The 15,180-nt window shown below is 41.4% G+C and overlaps 1 protein-coding gene across 4 annotated transcripts in view; it reads left to right on the top strand.

Annotated features, from left to right (window-relative positions):
- NCAPG2 (non-SMC condensin II complex subunit G2) overlaps nucleotides 1-15,180 on the top strand; it is a 119,031-nt gene that overhangs the window by 66,701 nt on the left and 37,150 nt on the right. For 3 of the 4 annotated variants that reach the window (XM_048837631.2, XM_075125988.1, XM_048837632.2), the window contains 6 exons: nucleotides 2,943-3,165; nucleotides 5,323-5,435; nucleotides 5,940-6,113; nucleotides 14,229-14,299; nucleotides 14,562-14,715; nucleotides 14,873-15,046. In XM_048837631.2, coding sequence (XP_048693588.2) covers nucleotides 2,943-3,165; nucleotides 5,323-5,435; nucleotides 5,940-6,113; nucleotides 14,229-14,299; nucleotides 14,562-14,715; nucleotides 14,873-15,046 — 909 coding nt within the window. The remainder of the gene's footprint in view (nucleotides 1-2,942; nucleotides 3,166-5,322; nucleotides 5,436-5,939; nucleotides 6,114-14,228; nucleotides 14,300-14,561; nucleotides 14,716-14,872; nucleotides 15,047-15,180) is intronic. The other variant, XM_048837633.2, reaches the window with a different exon arrangement.

Below are 15,180 nucleotides of genomic sequence, written 5' to 3' on the forward strand. Positions count from 1 at the left end.
AAAAGCTTGTTTGGTGTCTCAGACACTACTGTGGCAATGTTTTACCTCAACAGGCAGGGGGAACCCACTCATCTCTTCTTTGTCAGGAGGCAGTTCACCTGTGGAACTTTTTCATTGCCGATTCAATCCGTCTCGAAGCCGCTTACCTTCCAGGGATGCAGAATGAGTTGGTGGATCACCTAAGCAGATCATTTACAAGTTGTCATGAATGGTTTCTCTGCCCAAATGCATCCAGACAGTTTTCCCAATTTTTCAGACAGACCTATTTGCAAACAAGGGCAACAAGAAATGCCAACAATTTTGCTCCTTACAAGGCCAGAGTCGTGGTTCCATCGCAGATGGTTTCCTGCTACCCTGGACAAACAAGCTCTACTATGCTTTTCCCCACAATCCCATTCCTGCAAAGAGTCCTCCTAAAGAACAAGCAGGATCAGGTCTAAGTTATGTTACTAACCCCAATGTTACTATGCTATGTTACTAGCCTTGATACACTCGTTCGCTATTGTATTGGATCTGTCAGTTGCAGCTCCAGTTTCGCTCCTGTTGTACCTGAACTTGATCTCCAAAGATAATGGTCAGCTGCTCCACCAAACCTGTGGTCCTTCATTTAACAGCCTGGAGGCTCCATGGCAAAGTCTTAGAGGGAGTCTTGCTTGAAGCAAGTTCACCATGTCTTGTTAGAAAGCCCTCTAGCAGAGCTGCTTACATGTCAAAATGGAGGCCTTTTTCGGTCTGGTCTTGCCAGTTTGGGGGTCTCGCCAATGCAGTCCTCTCTCCAGCATTTATTTATTATGCTGGATAGAGGACTATTTATTGCACTTAAACAGCAGTAGTTAATGATTCTTCTACCAAATGATTCTGGTAGTAATATCAGTTTTCCATCCCTATGTAGATAACCATTCTATATTTTCTAATGATATAACGATCAGATTTGTGAAGGGACTGGAAAAGTTGTACCCTCAAATAAGGGAACTTATCCCCACCAGAACTTGAACTTTAGATTTGTCAAAGCTCATGGGGCCACCATTTAAGCCTCTAACAACATGTTCCTTACTGCATCTATCTCTAAAGGTGGCTTTCCTGATAGCTATCGCTTCGGACAGGAAGGTAGCCAAATTGCGTGCTCTGACATCCGAACCACCTTATACAATATCCTTTTAAGGATAAGGTGTACTTGTGCCCTCATCCAAGATTTCTCTCAAAAGTGGTATTTAATTTTCATATTAACCAGTCAATTTACTTTCCTACATTTTACCCCAAACCACATGCCAACAGAGGAGCAACGTTTGCACACCTTAGATGTCAGAAGAGTGTTGGTATCCTACATAGGGAGGATTAAAGCGTTTTGTTTGTCAGCCCAGCTATTGGTGGCCATAGCAGGCAGATGAAGGGTCATCCCGTCTCTTTGCAAAGAATTTTGTCTTGGATAACTTTCTGCCTTCATGTTTGTTATGATCTGGTAGGCATTTCCCTGCTGGGCAGACTGACAGTACATTCCATGATATGGCAGGCAGCCTCTAGAGTGTTCCTCGCTCAAGTCTAAATCCAGGACATTTGTGGAGTGGCAGTCTAGTGTTCAGTTCATACCTTTGCATCCATTATGCCAGTACTCCGTACTCCAGACATGATGCTAAATTTGGACAAATTGTACTCCAGTCTGTGTGTACATGAACTCCATCATACGTTATGGCTTCTGAGTCACTGAGTGGAATATACATGTGCAATCACTCCAAAAAAAAATTGCTTCTAGCCTTTCATATCTGTTGTTCTTAGAGATGAGTTGTACATGTCCATTCCACGACTTGCCCTCCTACCCCTTGGCTTCAGAGTTGTCCGGCAAGAAGGAAGTGAGGGAGCTCAGGGATGGGTGAGCCCTTCATACTGGCATGCACTGGTGCATGGCAGAAGAAGGTGCTTAAGCTGCCCTAATGGGTACCACTGAGGAAAAAATTTCTAATGACTGTGCACAGGGTGCACGCACACCTGGAATGAACATGTGCAATACACGTTGAGGAACAACAGTTACAAAAGGTTAGTAACTGTTTTCCTTTAAATAAATAGGAAATGTGTACTTTTGTTAAGTATTGAATGTTGGAAAATATGTTTTCAATAAGCCCTTGTTAGTAAAGTGATTATTAGGAGAGGCTGATCTATTGAGCTGCATGCGGTAACACCATATTTTGTAACCACAAGGGAAAAACTGCTGTATTTAGTGAGCCATAAGGAAGAAGATTTTTCAGTGCCTAATAACAATTCCAAAACTTTTTTTGAAATCACATATCTAAAAGCATAGACCTAATTAATTCAAGACCTTGCCACAAAAATGACAGATGTAAAGTAGTAGCATTACTATTGCATAACTAAGAATTTACTTCCTGCATTCCATGTCTGTAATGCAGTAGCTGAGACAGGACTGAAGTAGCGGCAGCTGATGGCATGGGCTAATCTTTGGTGGATATATCTGGAAGGTAGCTTGTGCACTAGTCACCCTTACAGCTGCCTCAGAACCTAAAATTTTCATAGGTAGGGAATTTAACTCTCTCTGAAGCTGGGAGTGAGACCTGAGTAAGAATCCTGAATAACAGTTTTTGCGATGATATTTTCAAAGTATTACTACTGCAGGTAAGTAATTCTTCCTTATCAACTGAACTGAATAAAGAATTTTAGGTACACTGGATTGTAATTGCAAGAGATGGAATTTGACTAATACACTCAATATGCTATGTATTGCACCTGAATAATGCTAGAGTACTGGTTCTATATAGTGCTATGTATTTTAGTATTTTACTCCTAAACAATACATTTTACTTTTGTTCAGTCAGTGTTTTGGTGCAGAAAGTACTGTTAACCAAAAAAAATTGTAATATCTTGTTTCTCTTTCCCTTCTTCTGTTGCCCCTTTAACTTCCTCCCCTTCTCACTTTTAAAAAAAAATTTCAAAAGTTCTGGAAAATTTGTCCCATGGAGCATCTTCTGACTCGTCTTGAAGTTGATTCACGTCCTGTGTCACGCCGCTTAGTAAATCTCCTATTCAACTCTTTCTTGCCTGTTAATCAACTTGAGGAGGTATGGTGTGAACGCTGTGTTACACTAATCCAGATGAATCCAGCAGCAGCCAGAAAGTTCTATCAGTATGCTTATGAGTATACTGCTCCCACCAACATAGGTAAAGTACTGGACACTACAAGAGTCCTGGAAATGTCAATTTTATATTACTTGTTTAACACTTAGTTTGTCTCCAGTACTTGGGGGCCTTCAGTATTGTCAAATGGCTGACTCTACAAAAGTCTCTTCTGAAAAATTCTTCCAAATTTCCCTAATTGAAAATGTTCTTAGACCAGCAGTATCAGGGAGATACATTGCAGGAAGTTTTCTTTCTAGCGAAGAATGCTATTGAATCCATGCCAGCAAGCAAACTAGCAGAGTGGTTTTATTTCCAGAACTTGCTAATGTCAGAAAGAAATAAGGAATCTGCACAGGTTGATTCCATGCTCAAGACATCAGGTCACCCAAAGAACAATCCCTACACATGCATTCTAGAGATGAGGGTGGTTGTGTGGACACTGAGAGATTTCAAAGATAGTAGCCTAATTATGTGTTCTGTAAAGATTGTGGATTTATGTCTGGGGGGAGTGATGGTTATCAGGGCACATAAGACTCAGTCACTTTTACTCCCTACCTTCAGGGAGAGGGAGTCTTCCTTGTGGTTGCTGGGTATCCTCTCCCTGACACCAACCAGCCTCTCAGCCAATCGACCACGCTTCTCCGGACTATGCCAGCCCTAACTTCATCTTGCAGGTTAACAATAGGTGCACCCTGAATCACTTGGAATCATTCCTTTTTGATATCAAGCCTCTGACATTGGTTACTCACAGAAATTCCAGATCATCAGCCTCCAAAGGTGCAGTGTACCCCAGATTACCAGTTTTATCTTAAACCATTGCTTCTGTAAACCACACAGTACTTGTAAGCACTTACAATAAAACAAAAGTAGATTTGTTTTAAGAAAGAATAAAGATTTAACTAGAAGTGAAAGAAAGTGATGGGAACAACTGATTACAACACAAAACAAAATCATAACATGTGAACCTAGGTTTACTCTTGTCAATAGTTACCTTTCCTATATAATAAAGTAAGCTTCCTACCCCCAGAAAGTTCAGCCCCGTGGAGAGCTGGCTGGTTTCACAAGAATCAGGATCCAAACATTCATGAAAGTCCCCTGCTCCTTAAAGGATTTCTTCAGTGAATGGATACAGAACCTTTCCTTACATTTGGTGATACAAATGTACAACAGTCTTTTGTATTTATTCACAACCAGGGTGATCTTCTGCCTGCTATAATGTTCCTTGTCACCTCCAAGTGGTTTATATTGTTTTGTGTTGTCTTTGATGGCTTTCCATTGTTCTGGGTTGTGGCAAAGGTAAATAATAGAGCCTTTCATTACTTTGCTGTCTGAGTGACAGCTCCCTCTTGCTTTAATGGCTCATCACCAAGACACACTACCCCGATGACTTAGGGTACATCTACATTTAAAATGCTACCCATCCTCCTAGGTAATCCATTTCCCCAAGAGAAAGTAGCTAGGTCAATAGAAGAATTTTTCCATTGACCTAGTGCTGTCTGCACTGCGGGGTTTAGCAATGCCACTCTGGTGTGGATTTTTCACCATGGTAACTCAACAGCCTAATCTTCTAGTGTAGACCAAGCCCAATTTTTACTCCCAAGTCCATAAAGCATACTTTCAATATAAATACATTATTCTTGAAATATTATCCATACATACATACATCTTGAAATGATTGAGTCTTGACCAGGAGTTTTCTGCAGATACCTTACGTTACTCATTATGGATAAATCTCCTGTAAAACTGAGTTTGGTGCAGTGGGTGTCTTAGCTCTGAGGTGAGAGTTTGCAAATAACAGGGGACCCTTTGCCAAGGAGTCTCCATGTCACAGAGAGCCATCATGTTTTGAGAATAGTTCATTGAAGTAATAGCTATTGCAAATAAATTTAGTATAGCTTCCTGTGATCTTTTCTCTGGAGAAAAATACCAAACAAGGGGATTGTGTATTTTTTGTTTTGTTTTTTGTTTTGTTGTTTTCAATGATTGGATCAGAAAGGGCGGTGATTACTTAAACCACAAGTGTTTCATAGTTGAATATATTAAATTTACTTTAATGGAATTGGTATCTTATATACTAGCTGTGTCTGGTTCTTATCTCCCACTTCCTCAAATTTTTATAATTACCTGTAATATCATCTGTTGCTGATAAAGGGTTCTTAAGTGGAATGGTTGTCTAAATTATCTACTTTCAAAATTTAGCTAAATTCATGCTCACTATTCGGCGCTGCTTGAATGCCTGCATTCAGAGAGCAATAAAAGAAAATAAAGATGATGAAGATGAAGAAGAAGAAAGTGAAAAAGAGAATATAAGTGTAAGTAAAATAAGGCTTTTACTTTATGCTGAGTACTAACAACTTTTTAAAATAGCACTTATGTTGTGAGAGACAGGAAAGTGAACATGAAAGAGGGAGACCATAAGGGGAACAAATGGTGATCTCTAGGGATAGGAAGACAGGAAAAAGTGGCGATCAAGCCACTACTGTGATGTGAGAAAGAGTGGCAAGTAGCTTAAGAAGCAAGAGGAATTCCAGGCATACTTAAAATGGGTGCTTGTCTCATGCTGATGGTTATTCTAAGTATACAATAGTAGAAATTATTTTGCAATTTTATTTATTCAAATATGGATCTATCAAAATGACTATATTTATGCACAGATTAAGTCTGAGTTGCGACATTCACATCCCCATATAGTAAGCATAGCTCCTTTGTTAAATGAAGAGTTCAGAAAAAGGTTTTCAATTTTTGAAACATAATTTTAACCTTCATTCATATTATACAGTGTTAGCTATTTTAATCCCCAAATGTTTGCATTTTAGATGCTAAATAATGTGTTGTCAATAAACGATGTGGCTTCCATGGCAAGTTTACTGGAGATTACTGTAATTCTCTGGAGAAGTATTCACAAAGCACTGGATCACAATGAAGAAGCCAAAGGTTACACAATCAGAAAGTTTGCCTCTGTACTGCCAGAATATTTTAAAGCTTTTAAGGTAAACTTTAATATCACAGGTTAAAATTGTGGCAAATTTAAAATATAGATGAATGACTTCCTAGAAACCTGTATTCTTTTATTTTAAATTATTTTTAATTCTAGTGCTTGCATGGCATATGTGCGCATGTCCCTTGTCTGTCTTTCTGCAATTGTGTTTTCATATGGTGTTTGGATGATGCCATGAACTAAAAAGTGGCTGGAGTGGGGTCCTTGGAATTTCCTAAACAAAAGAGGTTTCAGAGTAGCAGCCGTGTTTGTCTGTATTCGCAAAAAGAAAAGGAGTACTTGTGGCACCTTAGAGACTAACAAATTTATTTGAGCATAAGCTTTCGTGAGCTACAGCTCACTTCATGCATCCGATGAAGTGAGCTGTAGCTCACAAAAGCTTATGCTCAAATAAATTTGCTAGTCTCTAAGGTTCCACAAGTACTCCTTTTCTTTCTAAACAAAAGAGAGTGCTCTAATTTCACAGAGTCTGGCAGATAGCTCTTGAGGCTCCCCTGCAGAACAAAATATTCAGTGTTAAGTCATATGAGGAGTTTCCCCCCACCATTCTGAATAATCACTACCCCAGTTCCTCTTTCACTACTTGAGCAGACAACTTAGAAACACCAGACTCTTCTTCCCCTCCTTGCACTTGTTTTTGCTATCTTAATTCTGCCTTGTAGTGAGCATTCTCTTGATGCACTTGCTCATTGTTAGGCGTTGACATGTTTGGCTCAGTTAGTTCCATTAATCTTCACAGTGTTGGCCCAGTTGATCTGTTCACCTAGTCCTGCGGTATTCCTCATGAGAGATGCCAAGCTCTGTTCATTACTAATAGTACATGTGCTGCCTGTGATGCCTTTGGAAGGATCATCCAAATGAAGGTTTCTCTTATTTGTGTGAGTTGTGCTCTGAGAGCCCTCAAGGACTGTGAAAGCCATCTGAAAGCTTCCTTAGTGGAAGAATTATCCTTTCTTCTTTGAGTAGTGTCCCTAAGGGTGCTCCACTCTTGGAACATTTTTGCCTTCTGCACCTCACATCGGAGATTTTAGGTAGCAGTGCCCGTTTGGCCTGCGCATACATCTTGTGCCATGCACCAGTGCAATATAGCGTTGCACAGGTGAACCGCCCTCTCAGTTCCTTCTCAGCCGCCTTAGCCCAAGATGGAGCCTCAGTAGCCTCTGAATTGAGATTACCTAACTTGTATTTTTTTTCTCTTGTTCAAGATAGTTTGTTAGTTCATGGAGTTTCTGTTAGTTCTTATACTCCCTTTTTTCTTTTTTGAGTTTTAAAAAAAATTCTTACTAGAATAGTGAACTGTTCACCATCCATAGTTATTTTTTCTTTTTTCTTCCATCTGGGGAAGTGGAACCTGGAAAGGGTATGCCCAGCTCCCCCGGGTTTAAATGTTATCTTTCCTGCCAAGAGGCTATCCCGGTCAGTGACAGACATAACCGGAGTCACATGTCCCTCAAAAGTATAATTTCTGCCAGAAATTAAGGTCAAGGGCCAGAAAACTCTGAAGTAAAACTGCATCTGCTTATGACGGAGAGTTTGCTTCAACCAGCTTCCAACCCCAACCCAGGGATTTTTACTGTCCAACGGTCCCTGACGAGGTTGTCTCCATCAACTTCCTTGGCACAATACTCCCCCGCAGCTTCCAAGAAAAAATTCCTGGATTCCTCTCAAAAAGCTTCCAGAAAGCAGGCTTCAAGTCCCTTGGGTAGAGAATCTACCACGAAGAGATGATCTCCGATCAGGTCGACCACCTCAGCACTCACTGATCTCTGGCTCAGTACTCACAAGGCTGCAGGCTCCTCAGGTACCGTCATTGCCAGCAAGCCTAAAGACTCTAAGAATTCAGTCTGTTAAACCTTGGGTTGAGTGCAGTAGCTATCTTTAAAAATCTCACATTGGTACCTTCTTTGCATTTTGTGAAATCGGCAGTGAAAGTGTTCTTTAAATAAAGATGTGCTGAGTCGTCATCTGAGACTGCCATAACATGAAATATATGGGAGAACGTGGGTAAAACAGAGCAGGAGACATACAATTCTTCCCCAAGGAATTCAGTCACCAATTTAATTAACGCATTAATTTTTTAACTAGTGTCGTCAGCATGGAAACATGTCCTCTGGAATGGTGGCTGAAGCATGAAGGGGCATATGAATGTTCAACATATCTGGCACGTAAATACCTTGCAATGTAGGCTACAAAAGTGCCATTCAGACACCTGTTCTCACTTTCAGATGGCATTGTAAATATGAAGCAGGTAGCATTATCTCCCATAAATGTAAACAATCTTGTTTCTCTTAGTGATTGGCTGAACAGTAAATAGGACTGAATGGACTTGTAGGCTCTAAGATCCCAAGATCACAAATGGAAAATAGACACCACCATATTTCTACACTGGGGCATCCCCAAGATAGACTTATTTGCCACAGTCAAAAACAGCAAATGCTCTCAGTTTTGCTCCAAGGCCGGTCTGGGTCACCACTCTCTGATATGCCTTTCACTTCCAATGGAACAGAAGTCTCCTCTGTGCATTTCCACCGATTCCTGTAATATCCACAATCCTGCTTAAGATAGAGGAAAAAAACAGGGTTATACTTGTAGATCCCATGTGGCCGAGACAAATGTGATTCCCCTACCTTACTCAGCTTGCTGTTTGCCAACCAATCACTCTCCAGCCACTCATTTCCTCTCTTAGGATGCCAGCCAGGTCCATCACCTCAATCTACAGGTTCTCTGGCCTAAGGCATGTGTGGTCAATGATTCAAGAGCTTAGAAATGATGTGCTCTGAGGACGTAAAGGCGGTGCTGTTACATAGCAGGAAAAAACTACTCATGACACACATATCCAAAAGTGGAAGAGATTCAAACTCTGATGTGACTCAAGACATTTTCCTCCTACATCTTTCCACTATCATCTGTGCTAGATTATATCCTAGAACTAAAAAGGTCAGGATAATCTCTAACTTCTGTAAAAGTGCACCTCGCAGTGTCACAGCCTTCCATCATAAGATAGAGGGTTATTCTGTTTTTCTTATCCCACAAGAAGGTTTCTCAAAGGTCTGGGTAACCTCTTCTTAGAAATCTGATGCCATACACCAACACTGAACCTCAGCTTGGTCCTCAGGTGTCTAAGACCATGTCCTTTCAAATCATGGCCACCTGCTCCCTTCTACACCTCTCTGAAAACTGCATTTCTAGTAGCCATTACTTTTGCTTGAAGAGTGGGAGAGAGAGGGGTTCTAATGGCATATTTCTCCCCTTTTCCAGTCTTATTTAAAGATGTCACACTACAACTGCAACCCAAGTTCCTACCAAAAATATATTTGGACTTCCACATAAACCAATTTATCCACCTCCTAGTTTCCTTTCTGAAACACACTCAATGTCAGGAGTGCTTGCACTAGCCTCCTATCTAGATAGGACTAAACCCTTCAGGAAATTTCCCATACTATTTCTCTCCATTGTGGACAGATCTAAGGGATCCTCAGTCTGCAAAAAAAGACTCTCTAGGTCAGGGGTCAGCAACCTTTCAGAAGTGGTGTGCCGAGTCTTCATTTATACACTCTAATTTAAGGCTTCACATGCCAGTAATACATTTTAACGTTTTTTAGAAGGTCTCTCTAGAAGTCTATACGTTATATAACCAAACTACTGTTATATGTAAGGTAAACAAGGTTTTCAAAATGTTTCAGAAGCTTTATTTAAAATTAAATTAAAATGCAGATCTTATCAGTTTAGTGTGATCCTTGCTGAGTTTTCCAATGTCTGGCACGTATTTGGATACTTTAAGCTGCACACAGGCTTCTGAGTGATCAGTTGTTAACCGGCTCTGAGAGGGACAGATTTCATGTGTGAAAATACCTGTTCACACAGGTATGTGGATCCAAATGCTGAAAGCATTGCAAACACAATTTTCTTCAAACAGTTAAATTTCACTGGCAGGGACATCCAGCAGGTCAGAATAGAGGCCCCATGATCTCTCTCGGTAGCTTCAAGTGCGCTTCACAGATCCACAAACTTTGATGTCCGCAGTTCTGAGCTTTTTAACTGAATGAGTTGCATTTCGAAATCTTCAACACCAATCCACTGAAATACAGACATGTCCAAGGCGCTTTCGTTGAACTTTTCAGGTTTAATTAGAAAAGAAAGCATTGGGCCAAATCGCTGGAAATCTTGAAATCTGTCAGAAAATTCTGATTCCAGTTCTTGCATGTACTTTCCAATCTCATCGACATTGACAGTGCAATGTGTCGATAGCTCTTTTATGAGTTGGAAGTAGTGGAAAGTAGAAGTTTGAATATTCCTGGAAAAAACTGCTTAGTTTCACAACAAATGCTTTCCAGGCTTCATAAAGATCCAGAACTGTTTGCCATGCACCTGGAGACAGAAGTTGAGTTTGTTTAGGTGAGCGGTGATATCAGTTAGAAACATGATCTTACACAGCCATTTGTCATCATCCAGTTCGGGGTAGTTTTGTTCTTTTTCCGACAAAAAGGCCTTGATTGCATCAAAACAGTTTACAAAGTGAATCAAAACCTTGCCACGACTTAGCCACCGAATGTTGCTGTGAAGTGGGATGTCGTTATAAGCATTATCCATCTCTTCTAGCAGTGCTTGAAATTGTCGGTGAGTCAAAGCAAATTGAGCAACAAGGAAATTCACAATTCACACCACCGTATTCATCACATTATTAAGCTCTGAATTAGACATTTTAGCACAAAGATTTTGTTGATGGATGATGCAGTGAAATTTGACTGTTGGACGGCCAATTTGATCTTCAAGTAACTTTACAAATCCCTTCTGTTTTCTGACCTTGGCAGGAGCACCATCTGTTGTCACACAAAATATTTTTCTGATGTCAACTCCTTGTTCTTCAAAATGGTGTACAAAACTTTCCAGTTTATCTTCCCCCTTTGTTGTGCCATGCAGGGGTTTTAGGCAACAAAGTTCCTCTTGGATTTCATAGGAAGCACAATATCTTGCAACAGCTGCCAAACGTGGAACGTAGTTTATATCCACGCTCTCATCAACTGCAACACTAAACACTGCTGTGTCTTTCAATGCAGTTGTCTGCTTTTCCTTAACATTTTCTGCCATTTCACTTATGCGTCTCTCAACTGTTCTGGCAGAGATGGGCAGTTCTTTTATTCTAGATATGATTGTATCTTTATTTGGCAAATCATTGAACAAAATCTCCAAACTGCTGAGAAAAACTTTTTATATAGTCCCCATCTGTAAATGGCTTTCCGTTTTTTGCAATGCACTGTGCAATCTTGTAACTTCCTTCTCTAGCTTGATTTTTACTCATACTTAAGCTTTTAAAAACACTGCTTTGCTTCTAATAGGCTGCTACTGCCTTTTTGATTGATTCAGTCATCTACTTCGTCAAGAAAGGTTTTCTCATGCTTCGTTTCAAAATGTCGTCAAACACTTGATGTGCAACAAACAACACTTTCGTAACAGAAAGCACAAATAGCACGGTCCTTCTTTTCAATAAATCCAAATGCGTCAGTCCAAGCAGGCTGAAATGATCAGACATCTAGCTTTGCTTTCTTAGGAGCTGCCATTTTGACAAATGTTCCCTTCAACTCTCAGTGGGGAAAAACAATGGCGATAGACGGCAGGCATGAGGTCAAACGCAGCATGGTCTGGTATAAGCAATTTTAAGATGGGGGTGCTGAGCTGCACCCTCTCTTGTCTCATGTGCAACCCTCACTGTCCCAGGCTGGGGACAGTGGGCCACAGCAGGGAGGCTGCAGAGCACTGATCCAAGGCCAGGAGCAGAGCCCAGGGTGGCCTGCTGGCACTCCAGGCCGGAAAGCAGTCTGAGCAAGGCTGGAGATCCAGACCCTGGCTGGCAGGAGGTCAGCGGCTGGAACCCCAGATCGGCAGCTGAAGTAAGTGGAGCTGGCCGCTGGTACCCCAGACCAGCAGCAGGCTGAGCAGGGCCGGAGGCCTGGACCCTGTCTGGGAGGGGGCCTGAACTCCAACCGGAAGGAAGGTGAGTGGGGCTGCACCCAGGGACCCCTGCTGGCAAGGGGCCAGAAGTCGGAACCCCAGAGCTGCGACTTAGCAGCTCAGCCCGCCCCCGCTCTGGGGTTCCGGCTCCTGCCAGCCTGGGTCTCAGCCCGCTGCCAGCCTGGAGTTCCTTCACCCAGGCCGGCAGCGGGCGCTGAGTGGGACCAGCGAGGGACCCCGGCTGGCAGGAGCTGGCAGCGGAAACCCCAGAGTGGTGGCGGCTCAGCCCACCGCTGCGTGCCATCAAAAATCGGCTCGCGTGCCACTTTTGGCACACGTGCCATAGGTTGCCGACCCCTGCTCTAGGTGGATATCGAGGTGCATTACCTACTGCTATCAGTCTTGTGATCTTCAACCTCCTTCTAGAGTATGAACTCACTCCACGAGATTGCTCTCCACTTCCATAGCCTTCCTCAGAAACGTTCCAGTTGCAGAAATATGAAGCCACGGTTTAGACATGTGCTCATACATTAGCTGAACATTATGCAGTCTCTCACAACTCAGTGTCCAATGCCATATTTGGCTTCACTGTCTTATCCTCAATTCTAGACTCGACTCTGAAGCCCCACCTCTCCCTTAGAGGTCACCCACAGGGACACTACTTGAAGGAAAAAAGGTTACTCACCCTGTGCAGTAATAGTGGTTCTTCTAGATGTGTCCCTATGGGTGTTCCACTGCCTGCCTTCCTCCTCTGCTTCAGAGTTCTTTCCAATGAGCTCTGCAGTAGAGAAAGAACTGAGGGCATTTTTCCCACACAGCACTATATAGCCCTGGTGCAGGGCACGAGATGAAGAGGGAACATGTGTGAGCTGAATGGACACTGCTACCTAAAATCTCCAATTTGGAGCACAGGGGACACAAGTGTACCTAGAGTGGGACATCCATAGGGAGACACATCTTGAAGAACCACAGTTACTGCACAGGGTGAGTAACCTTCTCTCTTAATCAGAGCTGGCTTTGAGCCAAACTCGGACAAGCTTTTCAGCTTTGGCAGTCTCTTTGACCTAGTTGTTGACCTGCTTTCTGGCATTGATGAAGCAGCATGGATCTGAAAAGCGGTCTGAACAGAGTCTTAGTTTCAAGAAGAACAGGAACTCAGGCAAGAGGCTCTCTTCTGCCGGAAAAGCAAAACTGTTCTTTTTCTGTGAATGTTACCATTTTGTTGTTTGTTGTTGTTTTTTAAAAAGAGGGAGACACTCTCACTTGTTATCCAGATGGGACTAAACTTGTACATAAATTTTTTATGTTGTATTTCATGGAGCTAAGTCCAGAGGAGACACTACCTCTTCAAACACAATTTAAACAGAGAAGATTTTGGCATAAAACTGGTAAGATCTTGAAAGTGTCTCTGCCTGGTTTTCAGATGCATGCCGCTAGATCCAAAGTAACCTCTAAGTCACTTTTTTTTTTTATATTTCAGTGACACCTAGGGGCTCCAATGAGTGCCCTGTTGTGCTAGGTGCTGCACAAACCTATCTAAACAAGGATATTGAAGGCTGCTACTTGATGTTTAATCCCTACATTTAGGCAGCATTACCATTGGCTTTGAATCCAGGTCCCATGCCTAATTTTGGAAAGTAATCGCACAGTCATTTAACTAGTTCTCAGACCCACCTCTTTGAGGGATGACTGATAGTTAATCTTCCAACATTAGGGATCTGTGGTGAAAATGGTTAGAGAACAAAGATTATCTAGTACGAATAAATTGCCACTATAAAGCTACACTCCTCACCCTGTGTATACCCATTTCTTTGGATTCTATTTCTAATACATTGTTTAAATGGAAAGGAATTGGATGGAGTCATGGCCATGCATCTTCATATAAACTTAAAGTAAATGTTTTCTTCTGGTAGCAGAGCATGTATATGGCCACCAGGAGCACATGCACTCCCAAGTATATGAATCTGACAATCCACTCTAAGTATTTCTTTTCAATGCTGTTTCTGGTGGTTCTTTAATGGATATGAAAATTCTGCAGTGACAGAATCCACTCCTCGAAAAAAGGTGCTTAGATTCTTGTTGTCTTCTGCAACTATTAGTCAGATGGGTTCAGTCTTTTTTTTTATAATTTTGGTTATTTTGTTTTTTTTAATCCTAGGATGATCGTTGCATGATTCCATTAGCTATTCTGGCATCTTTCATGCCAGCTTCTGCTATTCCTACATTCAGGTACTATTTCCTTAATGTCAAAATTGAGGTGGGGGTGCTCTGTTGTTCGACTTTAATTTTATGTTTTTATTTGGTATACATTAAAATACCCTCAATGAAGAACATATCAATTCAGGACAATTGATAACTTAGTAAAATCTGTAGGGCCAATAGGCCTATAAACTGTTTTGTTAATATTTCAGATATCATATCAGTTCATTTTGTCTGCGTCATTGCTGTGCTAATGAATAAAAACAGCTGCTATATCTGAAATTGTTTTCAGCTGTGGTGTGATCTCTAAATTGAGGAATCTTGAGAAGGGAGCTGATGAAAATAAATACTCCACCCTGATAGACTGCTTGTGTCGCTGGGGACAAGTGGGACACATTATGGAGTTAATCTGTGATTGGATGTCCAGTGAGATGACGCCAAGAAAGGTTTGCCAAGAAAACATTGAATTCTACCTCTATGTTGCATTATATAATCTGGTTCTATTTGTCCTTTATAGTAATTACTTATCCTCCAGATTAAAGTTTATTGTAGTATCCTTTGTATCTCATTGATTAATGGGCTTCTTCTCTCCTCCACATTTAGAGCAATACAGCATCTGAGCGGCGAGTACGTATCCAAGTAACACATGAGTCAAAACCAGAATTAGCACTTGATTATCTAGAATATTTATTAACTCATTCCATGAATCGGGATTACCTGCTATCTGTCCCCAGAAAGAAATTGAATCAGCTTTTGAAAGTACTTGGAGCTGCAAAGGTAATATTTGCAGAATATTGAATGTAAAGCACTATTTAATGTGACACAGTACCACTACTGAAATTTAGATTTAACATTTTTTCTTCAAAAGTCTCAGTAAGATCCACCACCCCTCCATCCTTTGGATCTTCTGC

The sequence above is a fragment of the Caretta caretta genome, chromosome 2 (assembly GCF_965140235.1).
Source record: "Caretta caretta isolate rCarCar2 chromosome 2, rCarCar1.hap1, whole genome shotgun sequence".
Classification (NCBI taxonomy): domain Eukaryota; kingdom Metazoa; phylum Chordata; order Testudines; family Cheloniidae; genus Caretta; species Caretta caretta.